Here is a 17,473-nt window from a genome sequence, read left to right as displayed (position 1 = left end):
ATCTTCTTGTAGGAGTCTTTGGAATCACGCTTGGATGAGTTTTCCCAGGTTTAAAGTGCCCCCCAAAAAACCTAGCTCCTGAGATCACTTGGGCACTCATACTCAGACTTCACCTGAATAACCAACCGTCTAATGAAATAACGTTCTTAATAGCCCTCTAGTTTTCTCCAGGCCCTGGAATAACAATTTTAATATGATGAGAATAAGTTTCAATTTTAGCTGTTTCTAAATCATGGTGAATTTACTGACAGTCACCTGTTTGTGTTTCATACACTTTGCAGCTTCAGTTTTAATTTAAATTATATACATTTTTAACATGTTTCTGTGACATAGAAAAAACAACCACTATGTAAGTTTCAAAGACTTTTGAAATTGGTGTAAATTCTTGACCCTTATTCTTCATAACCTCTGAAATTCTTTGTGGCAAGCTTGATATCAACTTCCTTCCTATTGGTGTCAAGATTGACTCATAGTTAAAAAAAAAAAAAAAAGTCCTCAAAGCCTAACTTCTTACAATGACCGGGGAGCAATCTGATGACACTTTTGGTGTCATCAGTTTTTCAAGCATGATGGAAAACCATGTCTCTAGGCTAAAGTAATATTTAAATGGTTCAAATATCATCAAATTAACATTTTGGATCCATAGCCAAGAAATATGATACATTTGGTGTTTTGGGGTAAAAAGTGGGAACCCACAAGTTAATCAGCTTTGAACTCTAACAAGGCAGGAATGGCTCCCAATCAGTCGAGAAACCACAGAGTGTTTTAAAAATTATGAAGAAGAAGAATAAAGACTTTAAATATTGCTCTGTAGGTTTAAATCTGAAAATACTAGAGAGGAAGTGATTACACAAGTGGTTACACTTTAACCACCTCTCATTATAGGTTGCAGTGTAGTTACTTAAATCATAAGTTTGTTGGTTGTGCATGTGTGTTGTTTTACAAGGAATGGAGTCCTGCACTGTATCTGCACTGAGCTGCTTCATAGCATTTTGTTTACTTGTCTGTTTAATTGGCTTCATTTTCGCAGATGCAGACTTCACTCTGCGTTGGGCAAGTCTGACAGGGCAAAGGCCAGGTGAGTGAAACAATCATCCCCCAGCACTGTGAGAAGTTTCTTATTAATAAAGAAGGGGCTCAGATTTGTGATCAAATGTGCAACTCTGTAACTGTTGGGGGCAGTAAAAATTAAAAATAAAAAACCGTTAATCAGCAAAGGCTAAGTTTATAAGTCTAACTGACACTGGCAAATTTTCGAAGAGATCGTACATTTTTCTCTTATCAATTATTCACAAATGTTTTCGTATCAGGGAGCAGTGGCAGTCAGAGGAGGCCTCCTCAGAGCCTGTTGATGTTAATAAGTGCAGAGTTATCCTAAAGGGAAAGCACAGACTGTCTGTCAGCCAAGGGTTTGTTTTATTAAGTAAAGGTGTTTCTGTTTGGAACAATCTTTGATAGGAGTGAAATGATTTTTGTGAAGCTGAAATGTAATATACTTTAAAGAGGGAAGTTGTGCCCAAGGATCACTGTCAAGGACAACAGCTACAGAAAGCTAAATTAGACTGAAAACCTGCACTGAGACCTAAAATGTGAATTCATTATGTACTGTGCTGTACTGAAGGGGATAAAACCAGGATTATACTGTACCATTATAACTAGGCCTGCCATGTTAATGTGTAAGCAGCAGTTTGATGTTGTAGCTAGTCAAATATAGGTCAAACTTTAACTATTTTTATGCTGTTAGATAGTTTTGTAAGGAGCACTTTAGGCTTCACCATAATTAGAAAGTAAAGCATGATGCATAGAGTAGCATTAAAACTTACAGGAATCTGGCCTCTTGTACTTGAGTGTAACCAGTGGTTTCCAACTTGTTTTAAACCTTCTTTATTTCCATTCATGAAGACATCTCTTGATTTGACAGCTTAGCAATGATACACCTATCTCTTTGAGAATTCTCTTGACTTGTTTAGATGTTACTGAAGGGAAAAAAGGAAAGGATACTGTGACCAGCCACTTTAGTTTTCATCTGTGGTCTTTCAGGCCTTTTTGGTATTTTTGAGATGGCCATCTTTCCATGTACACCCTGGACAATTTCAAATCAACAGTTAACCTAACCCCACTAATTGCATGTTTTTGACTTGTGGAGGGAAGCTTCAGTACCTGGAGAGAACCCATGCAAACATGGGCAGAACATGCAAACTTCACACAGAAAGCCCCGACCAGATGGTGGAGTGAAACTCAGTATTGTTGTGAGGCACCACCATTCTGCCCCTGAGCCAGCTAGTTTATTTCCTTTTTACCGATGTACCAGATTATGGATTTGGTCACTCCTTAGGTTTTTGCTACCTCTCTGAAAGTTTATAAAGACCAAAGAACTGTAGCAGGAAATGTTGACTGTTGTGGTTTGTGTCAACCAGAGAGGAAGCTGAAAGGGCTGGTGGTGTGGATCACTGGAGCATCCAGTGGTATTGGAGAAGAGCTGGCCTACCAGCTGGCAAAGTGTGGCTCACGTCTCATCCTGTCTGCCCGCCATGAGGATGAGCTACACAGAGTGAAACGCCATTGCTTAGGTAAGATAAATTGTTTTAAATTGTCAAATTATGTCAAAGAAAAGTAGATTCCAGCCAAAAGAAACCCACTTAATGTGAAGGAACACTTAAGCTTGGGTGCATGGACGTATATGGTGTATAACACATTAATAACATGCTAGGTTTCCATATGATGTCAGTTATAGTTTGTTCAGTTTTACTCAAAAGTGACTAAATGAATGCTTTTTGTCCTTTATTCTTTAAGAGACCTCTGAACTTAAGGATGAGGATATTCTTGTTCTTCCACTTGATTTGCTGGAGAGGAGATCACATGAGACAAAAACAAAAACTGTGATTGGGTACTTTGGACACGTAAGATCACTGCAGTTGCTCATAGTTTCATTACATTTTTTTGTTGCATTAACAGCTCATCTATAATATTCAAATTCCTGGGATTGATTTACATAATAGAGACCACCTTTGTCTTATTTTAAAGACATCCTTTAATGGATGGTTATGTTCACTTCACTTTGTGGATGTGGTTTATTTTTTCATTCTTCAAGCCAATTTCTAAGAACCTGTGACAGTGTGTAAATGAATGCATTTTTACTTTAACCAGGTGTAGAAAAACTGGATATATATGCCATATATGAAAAAGGGCTAAGGTAAAATATAGCAAAACGTATTCCCAGCGTGGGGCCTCCTTTAGCTTCATATTGGAGCTGTTTTTAGTCGATATTCTGTCTGAACTGCAGGCATGTTGGACTCTTTTACTACAGAACCTTCCTTTTGTGGCACATGCAGAATGTCAGTTTGGAACCAGTGTCCAAATTCTGTATCCTTCAGCATTAATGGTGTCTTGTTACAGATATGCTTGTTACCTATGCTGTGTGCACCAATGCAGCCCCAGATGCTGACCTTTGGCCTTTGTGCTCACAGTAAGCTTGGTTGTCTGTCTCCTTTTCTAGCCTGGACCATGTGGCACCCACGATTTCCAGGAACTATTTCAAATTTGGATTGATCAAACTGCAGTTATTAAATCCCCCTGTTAGCTGTGACATGTTCCACCACTTTTAAAGCCTAACACTGTTGTGCCCCTTTTACAAAAGCAGATCTACTGAGATGTATTCCAGCAGTCATAATCTGATCAGAGCCTTTTAACTGTTATCTTAAATCCACATGCACCATCTCTTCTGAGGTTGTAAACTCTCAGATAGCTACTCTGTTTTAAATGTCTGCTGAAAACAATTTTTTTTTCCATAAACATTCACCCTTACAGTTGTGATAGTTTTGATGAGACATGTGTCCTCTATTCAATAATAAAAAGACTAAAGCTTACACTGAAACTAATAAAAACTAAACTAATACTAAACATTTTTGCAAAATAAAAACTAAACTGAAACAACAAAATCCACTCTGAAAACTAACTGAATTAAAATAAAAACAAATTAGAAAGTACAAAACTATAGGTACTCTGGTGTCTATGAACTGTAAACTGAAATAAATGAGATTTCAGATGATGTTCTTTTCCATCCCTCATCAGATTGATATCCTCATTAACAATGGCGGTCGAAGTCAGCGCTCTCTGTTCTTGGAAACCAGCGTGGATGTGTGCCAGGCCTTGATGGAGCTCAACTTCTTAGGTACGGTCTCTCTAACCAAGCAGGTGCTGCCTCACATGACACAGCGAGGCAGGGGGAGCATCGTGACTGTCAGCAGCCTCTTTGGCCTTACCGCTGCGCCTCTTGCAACAGGTGCCTCTGCTAGCAAGCATGCACTTCAGGTGATGAGATTTCAGAAAGGAGATTATGACTTTTTTATTTCTCTTAATTCTTTTCAACTAAATGTATTAGTTGTTGGCTTATGGGAACAGATCTGGATCTCTGCTGTTTTATCCACAGGGTTTCTTTAATTCCCTTCGAACTGAGCTGACTGACTATCCAAAAATACTAATTAGTACAGTGTGTCCAGGGCCCGTCCAATCACAAATCGCCAAAAATGCCTTTACAGCAGAAATAAACAAGGTATTTTTTTAGTTGATATGCCTAATATAACCATTTCAAAGCTATGTTTTAAGTAACAAGTTTTCCTCTCATTACTTCAAGCCTCCACCCACAGTTGGACATCTGAAGAGGATGCCAACAGATCGCTGTGTGCGTTTAATGCTAGTGGGAATTTCCAATGGTGTCAAAGAGATGTGGATTTCTCAGCAGCCCATGCTCCTGCTTTACTACGCCTGGCAGTATGCGCCCACATTCGCCTGGTCCGTGTCCGACAGGTTGGGCAGAAAATGGGTGCAGAATTTCAAAGCTGGTCGGGTAGGTACAGAAAGTTTTTATGGTGCAAAATTCCCTTGTAGATATATTATTTACATATTAGTGTAGGTCTGAGAAAATCAAACATCACCATATTTTTACCAAATACTCTGATCAATATGAGTATATATTTTGGGCTTTATGAGTTAGTAAAAACCTTTTTTCATAATATTTGTTTTACACATTTTGACTTGGTCAGGAGCATGCAGGTGAACATGCAGCTTTTTTCCACTTTACTTGGGGCACATCAAATGTTGCCGTTTCTTTCTGCAACATTTGTGCTGCTGCAGTATTCTGCAAGGTTAGCTGTGCTAGATTAGACCTGAGACTGGGGGTTCTCACTGTGAACAGACTGAAAATACTTGAATAAAGTTGAACTATGTGTGCAGCGCTGTCTCTTAACAGCTGGGAGGCTCTAGCTTCTACTGACCTTGGTTGAGTCTAATAAGAAGAAGGCAGTGGCTAGGGTATGACAGTGAGCATGACTACTTCCCCCTGGTGCTGACTGGATAACTGACTGACCAGTGTGTCTGGTGGCCTCTGCTGGACAGTGACAGCTGAGGGCCATGCAGAAAGGTCATGCCACTACTGGCTAGCCATTGTGGATTCACTTGCTTGGGATGAAGGAGGATCATTTTGGGACCAAAAAAAAAAGGAAACACTATAAAGACTTAGAGAATCTAAACATTCCTCTACAGTGAAATAGTTGGGCAATGTAAGGGGCATGCTTGTGACCAATAAAGTATCTCAAGATTTACAGATGTCAACATGATATATATTCAGACAATTTTCAACCTTGAATAAAAGAATTTTTCATTTTTGGTGCAAATCAAGTGCTGACAGTTAGCGTCTTCTTTTGTAGGATGCAGACTCTGCGAACTTGACTAAACCGAAGACCTCCTGAAAATCACATCCTCAAGAGGAAATTGCATTCCTAATGTTGGACTTTGTATTTTTCTCTCCTTTTTCAAAATGTCTGCTTTCATGTCATGTCACCTTGGGATGGCTGTTGCGGGCGATAAACTGGCGATGTATAAATGAAATTGAATTGAGTCTTGAAGTAAATATTTAGAGACATAACTGATTTGAAAGCTCAGTGCCCTCTTCCTATCTTAAATGAAATGTTTGTAACCAATAATCAACTTGTGGTACACAGCCTTGAAGAATGGACAAGCTGTAAAGACTATATTAAGAACAGCAATGTTTCTGCAACGACCCTTTAAATGCCTACAAAAATTGAGTTATGTTCAGTTTTCTCTATCCCGGCAAGTTTGTTTAATGAAAAACAGCTTTTGACAAGTTATTTTTATTGTAAGTATATACAGCTACACATATAAAAATTAACAATATGTACAAGAAACTGTGGACAGATTCATTCTAGATTGTAAACAAGTGAATTGTAAACAAAACAACAGCACTAAACACCATACGTGTACAGCGAGACATCCCCAAGGCACATCCTTGATATTGTTTAACAAAGCAATAAAATTCTCATTCCTTTTTGTGGAAAAGTGAGGGAGGATGGGAAGGGGGATCACATGAATATTAAAAAGTCGAATTAAACCAGAGGTATTTATTAGTCGTCTCCTGGAGAGGAGGGGTCTTAATTTATTCACTTTTTGTTTCAGCACAAACATTAATAAACACAAAAATGGCTGTGCTTTGGTGGCGATGCCACTGCTCCATCTCTCAAATTAATGTGAAGAATTAAGTTGGTTCCCATGCCGACTTGACACTTCACGAACTCTGAGTCAACAATTTAAAATGTAAAACTCCTGATTTAAGATTTCTCTTGACTTTGCTACAGTTCAAACATGAATTTCTGTGGTACTCCCACCTGAAAGATGGAACCACAGCTCAGAGGCAAGGGAAGTGAAGTGGGGCAGATGAGTAAATAGGGTATCCTAGAGGCGGATCGGCTGCCTGAACGGTTAGGTTTCTTAGCATGAAGGGGTGGGCCTGAATGCTGTACCGCTCCTCATCATCATTAGTAGCATACAGGAGCTCCCAGGAGAGGTTTGCCCACTGGCCTCTCACCCCTTCTCCATTGAGACGGCCCACCTGTACAAGCTGCTCCTGAAGGGTCAGCACTCGCCCTGTGTAGGTACCCTGCACACAATGACAGTCAAAATGTTACAAACTAACTAATGGAACCAACTAAAGTGAACACATGGATTTTTGATAACCTTAAATTTTATGTCAACTGGATAATATACTGTAATTATATTTGTATATTTTGTAGCTTAGGTGTAAATGAGGCCTCGTTATGTCTTATTACCATTGTGAGATCATGTCCTAGTGAGAATAGAAAGGGTTTTTCCTGAAGGACGCTGTCATGCCAGCCTTTCTCTGTCACCAGACCGATGTACCAGTCCCTTTCATATTCCTCCAGAGTGCTGAACAACTCTTCAGGGGACTCCATTGGCCCCAGGCTTGCTTGATCAAACAACAGCTTGAAGCTGAACCTGAGGGCAAACAAAAGAATAAGGCAGAACTCTATGGATGCTCTGGCTCAAATAAGTCTGGCTGATTATAGTAATCACAATCTAGAGGTTCTAACTGGCAATTTTACCTGAAAGCCTGAAGTGTGAGCTGGTAAAGTTCTTTACTTGAAGATAGCCACTCAAGTCCTTCTGTCCACGGTACATCTCCACAATACAGCCTGTACACATAACTAGGACTGGTGAAGGCAGACTCTGCCCCCAGTGAGATGAGACACGAAAGTGCAACATGAATATGCAGTTCCTTCAAGGCTTCATCCTCCTTGAGGGCTTTGGTCATGTCCTCTGAGGTTGCACCCTGCACAGCAGGCCCAAAGCGTCCCAAGGTAAATCGAAACCAATCCTCAGGAAATAAAGGCCTGAGAGACAGCAAGCGGGATGGTAGTAATGGTGCTGTCCTCCACCCTTTTGGTAGGTTGAATACCTCAGACTGGGGGCAGCTGAAGTTCAGATGTGGGAGAGAGCCAGACCTTTCACCGAATACCTCTGAGTTATGGCCTTTATCCACAGCTGGCATCCCAATACCTAGCCCCAGAGGCTGCAGTGGCTGCAGTGCAGAGAGGGCCATGTTTTCAAAAAGACTGTCCATCTCCACGGAGCCCGGCAAAGAGGCCCCCATCTGCAGGGTGGTGTGTCCAGACTGGGCTTCTGCAGTCACTAATGCAACTGTCCGTCTGGCTGGTTGAGGTCCAAATAAGTCATCCTCATCTGACCAGTCACCAAAGGAGGTCAAACTGGAGCTGTCCTGTCTGAACCTTATAGAAGACACATTGGACTCCACCATGACAGCCTCAGGTGGTTGGTTAGAAGTTGTCTGGGCTAACTGTGAAGACTGGGATTTCATCCCACCAACCACTGACACTTCTTCACTGCTCCATAAAAATCCTTTATGCTTCTGCACACAATATCGCAGGAGCAACCAGATCAGAGCCTTCATGAAGTCATCCTGAAGTTTCCTCAAGTTGTCATGAGAGTCAATGATACCAGACAGCACATTTCGGGCATCAGAGTAGACCCGCACTGCAAGTGCAGCACACGGGGTGAGGGCATTGCCCCAATGCAGATTGAAGCCCTGGGTAAAGCCGAGCCGCTCAGGGCGTTCGAAAGCAGCCTCAAAAACCTCATCCACCCTCCGTGCCTCCACCGTGTGGCAAGACGTCTCCTGCAGCTCCAGGCCCTGTAACAAACACACCCCACCTTATGTAATCTTTTAGATTCTTACTTAGATTATTAATAGACAATCAGAGGGATACAGTACCTTAATGTTGACAGTGCAGTAGCCATATCCCCTCTCCAGGATCATTATCCAAACCATACGGTCCTGAAAGCGGCCAAGAAAATGAGAGCCCGGGGCAAATGAACCTGAAAATGGAGAGAGACTCATCAGTTATCCATACATCCAACATGTAAGGAGATGTGACTATGAGCACAGAACATAAAACATGTAGCACACATACGGGAGTCTTTCATTTTGTATCAGCTGAGCATCCCTCTGCTGACTACATGGATAACGTGGTTACTGGATGAGCTGCTTGGAGATGCATACAATGACAATAGTACAGGAAGGTCGTGCTACTGATTTAACTGGCTGACTGCACAGAGATCTAAATATTAAATCTCTTCTTGTCCTCAGCTTTCCATTAGTCCCTAAAACTTTGCTCCTTTTGTACAAAGGTGGATTTTCATTTTCTGAGACAGAAGACAGACGTTTATTTCAACACAGATGAACAGCAGCAGCAAGGTGAAAGGAAGCTTTTGTTTTAACCTGACTAGTGCTCACTTGGCTCAAGGATAATGTCATGTCCCATGCTGACATCTTAGAATAGTCCCAGCCGCTACCTCATGATGTGAAGTGACACACTGGGCAGATTTCTTTCCTGCTCACTGCACCACGGCCCCCAGTGTGAGCAAAGCAAAAGAACACTACAAACTGCCACCGTTTGACTGTGAGCTTCAGCCTAACAAGCAACTTTTCTGAATTATACATCACAGCCACAGCTTCCCTAGCTCAGAAAAAGCAATAAGACTGACTGATTACATCACCTCGGTTTTATTCAGTCTTAAATCATCAGTCCATAAAAAACAAGTCCCTACTTGCATGTTTCCCCCCTCCCTCTCTTTCCCCCACCTGATTGGGAAGAGAACAAAACCCGAGCAGCAGCTCAGTTTAGCCTCGGAGTATTACGCAGTTAATGGTGTGGAAATATTTGGATGTAATGAATAGAGACCCAAGCTTTTTTTTTTATTTTATTTTTTTTCAGGGTCACTTCACAGAAAGCTCAACTGGATCACGTAAGTTCACATTACTGCCCGTAGTCCAAAAAGTCTGCTCACAACAGAATTCCTCTTACTGTGTAACCGTATGAAATGATGCTTCACTGCTTTCGGATCTGCATACAGTCCCCATTTGACCCATACAAGAGTTCAGTTGCTGCAATTACAGCCCACGTCAAAACACACTGTTGTAAAAAAAATATATATATATACTTTTTTTTCTATATAAGGTGACCTCTGTTTACTGAGAGCTGTAAAAAGAAAAACTTAATGGAGAAAAATACTGTGTGTATTGTAAGATAAGCAAAACCAACTTTTAAGACAGATTTAAATTTAGATACTGTGACTGATTAGTTAATAATTAACAGGTTTCAGGTGCTTTATAAAGGGAGTGAACACTATTAGCTGTCCAATTTAGATGCCATGACAGGTTTTGTCATTATCTTAATGCTACAGTTGTATTTTGTATTATCGGCTAATTTATTAAGAAAAGGAAAAAAAATTCAGGCATGAACAACTAACCCAGTGACCCTCTTGCAAAGGCCGTCCTCAGAGCACAGGCGAGACTTCCACTCATTTGCTGGTAGAAGACAGAATCCGGGCAGGGACAGGCAGTGCCCACGGGTCCTGGCCAGCTTCGCTGAGGCCTGGGAAACCCCACAAGGAAGATGGGCAGAGTGAACAGGGGCAGCAAAGGGGCAGAGAGCAGGGCAGAGACGATCACCACCGCCAGGACCAGAGGGCATAGGGAGGCGTTCAGAGCCAGGAGAGTTCCAGCCGACTGACGGCGCTGCTTCTTCTCTGTCCAAGATGTCACCAACACAGTCAGGGTGAATTTCAGCTTGGCTAGAAACTGGGTTACTCTGTCGAACAGGAGGCCCACCTGTAGCCGAAAGACAACAGCAAACATGAAGAGAAATCATACATGTCCAATATGCAGGCATTCTGGTTGTGTGGCTATTTTAACTGTCTTTCCCAAAAGGGCAAAAGCTGTTGACCTCCCCCTGTACCCTTAATGAGTTCTGACACCTCAGTATATCAATAAAGATATGATTTGATGAGCATCAGATTAGTTTCAGGGTTTTTCAAGGGTAGCTGCACAGGCAGAGATCCACCCTCACTAATCTCTCATGCACACCCAGTCATTTTGTTCCATAAGCAGGCCTGAAATATGACAGAAAGCACTCAGTTCAAAAAAGTGCTTCAAAGGTTAGTCCTAGTAGGCTTTCAAGGGGAAATTAGTTAAGATATATATATTTTATGAGGTGTCAGAGGAACATTTCATGTGGGGTGATCGTGGCTCAAGAGTTGGGTATTCGTCTTGTAATCGGAAGGTTGCCGGTTCGAGCCCCGGCTCGGACAGTCTCGGCCGTTGTGTCCTTGGGCAAGACACTTCACCTACCGCCTACTGGTGATGGCCAGAGGGGCCGATGGCGCGATATGGCAGCCTCGCCTCTGTCAGTCTGCCCCAGGGCAGCTGTGGCTACAACTGTAGCTTGCCTTCACCAGTGTATGAATGTGAGAGTGAATGAATAGTGGTATTGTAAAGCGCTTTGAGGGGTCCCGAAAAGCGCTATATAAATGCAATCCATTATTATTATTATTATTATTAATCAGTACAAAAGCAAAGCCAAAAAAACCTGGGGATAATGTGTCAAATGAATCAATCTGCAACAGCAAGGGTCAGAACACTTAAGTCCTCCGGCATTAAACTTTGTAAAGTTGTTTGCAGGTTAATGCAGAAGCCACAAAGCATGGTCCTAAAACCTCTTCTTACCGGTCGTGGGTTCAGGGGACCCTGGTTTACTTTTTTACTTTTTTTTTTGGACAAAGTGCTCCAGCTTCTATTCAGCTTTTTTTGCTTTGGAAAACCCTGCCAGGAACTATTGCCCCTGACAACACAGCTTCTAGGGGGTAGGGTCAGCAGGACACACAAACCTTACCACTGTGTTAAAGGTGAGTCTTCAGGGGAACTTCAAAACAGAGCTAATGCTCCATTACACCAAAGGGAGCTAGTTGAGGCTGTTTGTGCATATGATCAGGATCCCTCCTGAGTGTCTTGCTTTAGAGGTTTACCAGGCACACTAAGCACTTTCCAAGATGCAGAGCATAGGGAAAACCCAGAACTTACCAGAGCTATGGATATATATAGCCTGATAGTGTATATTCTTAATTCTCCAGGAGGAGGTAGAAAACACTGTTGACGAAAAAGATGTCCAAAATACCCTGCTTGGCCATTCATTAACAAAACTAGTAACATGTTGAGAGCTGATCTGAAATGAGGCACTTGCATTTGGAAGCTGCTGCTTCTATCCCTGATCTCTAATGTTATTTTCTTCTCAATATCAACAACCAAACAAAACAAGCCATCCTGAGTTATTCAACTCAGGGCAAGTGGAAAAATATAAAGATGCCCCAATCTGGATAGTAAAGAGTTATTTGTGCTGGTCAAAGCACAAATAATTGTGACATTTTTCACTGTTTTATATTTAAGTGTCAGATTTTAATGCGTGCAATGAAGATCTTATGGTGGGTGAAAACTTTGACCTCACCAGAAGAAGCTGAACTCCGGTACCTAAGTCATCCCACCCTGGCAGCACATTGTTTCCAGCTGCAAGCCGCACCAAGATCACCACCACCATTTGGAGCAGAGCATGTTCTGAACTCTGCCATCCCTGCAAAACAACAATAATAAAGAGAAACTGTTAAAATCAAGGAAGAGGCGCTCACTGATGAATACATTTTTATTTTCATTTTGATAAAAGGATAAAAAACTGTCAAGAGGACCCGTTTTTCCAGTGTCACCCTTTTCAGTCTTTCAGTCTTCTTTTGACAAAGATCTGTTATTTAGGTTGTTGCCCAGTTTAAAATCTCCCCAAAATTGCTTTACAAGTTTTTATTATTTTGACTGTGAGCAAGCATAAATGTTAAGTATACCACTCTAAAGGCTCGAGTAAATCCCACACTCAGGGAAACCGTGTGGAGCAGCTGCAGAGACTTATCCATAGCCAGGAAAGCAATCATTGCAAATGGAAACACTGTGAAGTAAAACACACACAGATTAAAAACATTCACATACAGTTATTCTCAGTTATTGAGAAAACTGTTAACACTGGAACAAAAGGTGACTTGCAATATCTATTATAAAAACCTCAAAACCTCACCCAGGTAAATAAGGACTCTTCTGATTGCAGCGGCAATGTACAGTCCTCTGTTCCTCTGTTTAAAAATTTGCACACTGGACATCCCTTTAGGGTACAGGGGATTGAGGAACACTCCTCCAAATACATAGGCCCCTTGGATCTCTCTGAGAGCCCAGCAGAGGCAGAACAGTATGAGGAGGAGGTAACTGACAGGAGCCTGGGGTCCTGTAATCAGGCTGCGGGACTGAGCTGATCCGATGAAGTGATGCAAAACGCCTGCCTCTGCCATTGCCACCAGTAGCAAGCTCAAATATAGCAGTACTTCCCTGCAGCCTAGATTCCAGCCAAAGGAAGTTGGAGGAGGAGGTGACGGCCCCCCTCTGAGCAATTCGCGGTCCCCAAAGGCTGACCTGGAACCTCTGCAGAGTGTGCCAACCTGGCTGAGATCCAGACTCAAGAGAAATCCCATAGCAGTGGAGAGGAGAACCACACCAAGTGTTGATGGGATGAAGTAATTACATACAGCTACACCAGCGGATACACCAAACATCAACAGCAGCCTGTGAGACAGTACACACACACAGACACACAAAAAAAAATTAGGGCTGATGATAAACAGGGTAATAAAACACTGCCAGTGGAACCATTTAATCTGATTCATCCATCCGTCCATTCTCTTGCGCTTATCCTTGTCAGGATCGTGGGGGCGGCTGAAGCCTATCCTAGCTATCATAGGGAGAGAGGCGTGGCACACCCTGGACAGGTTGCCAGTCTGATATAGGGCTAACACAGAGAGACAGATAGTCATTTCACACTCCCATTCACACCTATGGGCAATTTAGAAATGTTATTTAGTTTTTACCTTCTGAGCTACTATAATTTCTTTTGTACTGCTTCTTTTTCTTTTGGATGCTCCCTTCAGGGGTCAAAACAGCAGATGATCTGCCACCATTTCATCCAGTTCTTAGCATCTTTTATTGTCACACCAACACTCAGCACAAATGCATACCTCATCCTACAATACTGAAATGCTAAACAGAGTTTGTCCATTTTAATCTCAGGACATAGAATGACCCACATGACTTTTTTACAATATTATTGTTTCAAAAGTGAAAAAAAATGATATAATTTTTCAATTTTAGTTTGATGTCAGCTAATCATTTCACTGGTACCTGAGGTTGCTGGACATGGGTGAGCCTCCTAAGCCAAACACAAGAGTCTGCTCCATGCCCCAGAGGAGCAGAGCATCCAGGGGAGGCAGGATACCAAACGCCCACAGCAGAGGTAGAAAGAGAAACAGCACGTGGAGAACCTGGCTGGCCAGATGGAGCTCAGGGACAGCATCAGAGTATCTATAATCACAGCAACATGTCAGAATTATTATGACAGAAAACACAAAGTACTTTAATAAAATCATTAATTTTGTCACTCACCTATCAGCCAAATCCACAGCGATGAAAATAAAAATGTAAAGAGGCCGCGTGAGTGGGGTTATCTCATAAGTGTCCTGTGCCTGAAAAGTGGCTGTCTCTGTAGCTGTATTTACAATGAGAGAATATTCAGCTATACACAGTGTCACCCAACTCAGGACGAAGACCACCAGGGATGCACCAATACTGCCATAAAGAGCAGTGAGTCTGCCAAGGAACACATACCATGTCCCAAAGCCACAGAGCACCCCAGCTAGCACTGTATGCAGCACCACATTAAGCCCAAAACGCTTTCCAGGAGCAATGAATCGAACAGTCTCTGTGCTGACACAGTGGGTAAATTCCACTTCTTCTTCATCAACAAGGATGTTGGATGCACCAAGTCTCTCCACTGTGCCGCTCCTCCGTGCAGCATACAGCGCCAGGGCCTGGACACCCGCCGCAGCCCCGCACATAAGTATACCAGAGAGCACCGCAGCATGGAGCTCCTGAAGCAGCTGCAACTGACTGAGCAGGGTCCCGATGCCCCCAAAAAGCCATGGTGTCAAGAACAAGACTGCTTGATTGACATATACATAAGGTGGGGCACAGTAGCCCAACTTGAAGCGTGGACCCCCCAACACAGTTTGGGGGAAGCGCTTCCAGAAGAACTCCTGCTTGTACTCATTAAGAAGGGGCACATCTGGCCCCATTCTGACCATTCCCAAAAGGGTGGTAGGTCATCTCCACACACCTGAAGGAGAGTTTCCATTCATCATCATCTCGGAAACAGTGAAGCACCCTGCAATGGAGGAACAATTAATGAACAAAGTTTAGATGCACTAATAAGACAAAGAAACCATACAATAGGAGCTCCATCCTGTGCTTTTTTGTAGTCTCATTACACAAACTAGAGCTAAATAAGCCACAACAAATATATTTTTCACAGTGAAGTACATTCATCATCATTATTTGAGAATACCTTCCTCCAGCTCAGGTAAATGTTACTCCGTACAACCACACTATTATTATAATTTTTAAAGCTGTTTATCTACAACAGCACATCAACAGGTCACCTTTTCCATCAGGGGAAACTTAATTTTAAGACACCACGTAAAATCACCGCTTAATAATGTGCAGCACAAAAAGGGATGGCAAACAAGAGCCACAGCTAGTCAGTTGCCAGGAAAACAAAACACAGCAACAGTAGCTTGTGGGTGCGCTTACGTGGGCTAACCTGCTAAGCTAGCAGGGATAATTATAAGTCTTGCTTCATAAAATTAAACCAGGTAAAAGAACACTGAGCACTGGGCATCGTTTTTGTCCCTTTATTTCAGCTAGCTCTATTACTGTTAGCTAACGAAGGCACCAAGTATTTTCATCTTGACTATGTGCTAGATTACTATTATTAACAGGTGAATAACAGCTGGTTGGCCACAATGTGAGATACACTTACCGTTAACAGCCGAATAGCCAACTGCAGACAGGTTTTTTTTTAGTATTTGAAGATGTAATGAGGTAATATTATGGAGAAACGGTCGGAAATTGCCAACATTACCGTTAGCTACCAGCTAACCATTAGAAAGCCAGGCAACATCGGCATGATACACAGCCAGATTCTAACCAATGAGAGTTGAGGAAAGAAGAGCGCGACGCCTCTGATTGGCTTAAACAGTATAATCCCCGCCCATTCAACTCAAGGGTTCTGCCACATACCATGGACGGTCTGTGCCACACACACAACTATTAATACAGAAAGGAACATATTTTTGAAAAGAGTTTTCCCTTTAAGGGGAATATTTATTCACCACACATCGTTGAAAAAAACCGACTTCTATAAGTCGACAGACACTTATAATAATATGAACACTTGGAAAAACATCTGTAATGTTTAAAAAAGCTTTAATTACAGGTATCAGAAAGTTCAACACGGTCTAAATTCTCTTAGGCAAGGTTTCTTGTAATTTACAAATCCTGGTGCATTTTACTTTATATAGTAACCATTGTATAGTATTTTAGCTTTTCTTGGCACAGTATTTTTCCTATTTATTTATTTTTTCTATTTTTGTTTTTCCAGTATATCTCTAATTCATATTTTATTTGTGTCCCTTGTACTGTGGTAACGAGTGATTTTCCCCAGTGTGGGATTAAATAGTCTCTATATCTGTTTTAGTCTTCAGGAATAGTTCTCCAGGCTTCTTTGAGGATATTTAAAGCTCTTCTTTGGGTTGCCTTTTGTTCCATTCTCTGTCAAGAAGATCCCACAGTAGTTCAGTAATGTTGAGTTGCGCACTCTGTGGAGGCCAGCCCATGACTGATAGTGATCCACTGTGTGTTCTTTTATCTGGGTATCCCTTATTGCATTAGCAGGGAGTTTAGAATCATTGTCATAATGAAAAATGAAGCTTTTGCCAATTAGATGTTTTCCAGGTGGTAGGACTGATGGTACTTTTCTGGGTTCATAACTCCATTAATTTTTGACAAGATCATTACCATGATCACTTGCAACCCCAAACCATGACATACTCCAACAAGACCCGTTGCCACTTATCAGTGGAATTAGCATATGCCAGCCTTTTCTCTGTTTTCCCCTTCCCTATGAATGGCTTCTTGACAGCCACCCTTCCACTGAGACCATTTCTGATGAGGCTTCAGTAAACAGTAGATGGATCAACTGAAGGGACAGATGTAGAGGATTTTTGTCCCTATTTCTTAAAGAAATTACTATCAAATACTGTTCATCTGCTGTGGATAGATTTTAAGGTGTGCTACTTCTTCTGCCCTCCATTGGTTCAGTTTCCTCGAATTGCAAGCTATGTACACCATGCCAAAATATGTCACATTTTGGAAAATGTTTTTTTTTTTGCACGTTATCTTTGGCATTTTTCATTTAGCTAAAGCCAAATGATGTATTTTTGCTACAGGCTGCTGGCAACAAAGTGCCTAAAGATACAATTTCAAAAGGATTCTTTGCCAAGTTGTCTGTAATACTTATAGACTCGTTCATCCCTTGAGTTAGGTGCCCGTTTTATGGTTGAATGATTCATACGTCAGTTTTAAATGACTCTAAAAAATGAAACATTCCTCTGAAAATGGTCAGGTACAAGGACTGGACTGAAAATGACTGAAAAAGCAGTCATTGTCCAAAGAATAACTTTAAAAATGACAAGATAGTCTGGCTTCTTGGAAGCAAAATATAAAGAAATTAGGGGTGGCTTAAGACTTCTGCTCAGTAATGTAGATCAACAATTTAAGAATAGAAGCTCTCATTGTGAAAATGATATAATTACAACTATTGTATAT

General features: G+C 41.7%; 2 protein-coding genes across 2 annotated transcripts; one reads left to right on the top strand and one right to left on the bottom strand.

The window, feature by feature from the left end:
• Positions 1-948: 948 nt before the first annotated feature.
• On the top strand, positions 949-5,994 carry LOC134645844 (dehydrogenase/reductase SDR family member 7-like). The gene is made up of 7 exons (XM_063499455.1): positions 949-1,078; positions 2,418-2,570; positions 2,794-2,900; positions 4,072-4,311; positions 4,430-4,552; positions 4,634-4,846; positions 5,706-5,994. The coding sequence occupies exons 1-7, from the start codon at positions 949-951 to the stop codon at positions 5,745-5,747; spliced, it is 1,008 nt and encodes a 335-aa protein (XP_063355525.1). The 3' UTR covers positions 5,748-5,994.
• A 148-nt stretch (positions 5,995-6,142) lies between these two features.
• pcnx4 (pecanex 4) lies at positions 6,143-15,741 on the bottom strand. Its single transcript, XM_063499431.1, has 11 exons — positions 15,627-15,741; positions 14,195-14,972; positions 13,934-14,113; positions 12,783-13,321; positions 12,556-12,656; positions 12,171-12,293; positions 10,141-10,501; positions 8,603-8,706; positions 7,416-8,521; positions 7,122-7,308; positions 6,143-6,952 (listed from the first exon to the last, which is right to left on the bottom strand). Exons 2-11 carry the CDS (start codon positions 14,890-14,892, stop codon positions 6,701-6,703), a joined length of 3,651 nt encoding a protein of 1,216 aa, XP_063355501.1. The 5' UTR covers positions 14,893-14,972; positions 15,627-15,741; the 3' UTR covers positions 6,143-6,700.
• Between the last annotated feature and the right edge of the window lie 1,732 nt (positions 15,742-17,473).

The sequence above is a fragment of the Pelmatolapia mariae genome, linkage group LG16_19, assembly GCF_036321145.2.
Source record: "Pelmatolapia mariae isolate MD_Pm_ZW linkage group LG16_19, Pm_UMD_F_2, whole genome shotgun sequence".
Taxonomy (NCBI): Eukaryota; Metazoa; Chordata; class Actinopteri; order Cichliformes; family Cichlidae; genus Pelmatolapia; species Pelmatolapia mariae.
Note: the sequence above shows the minus strand (reverse complement) of the source record. Positions and strands in the feature narration are given on the sequence as shown.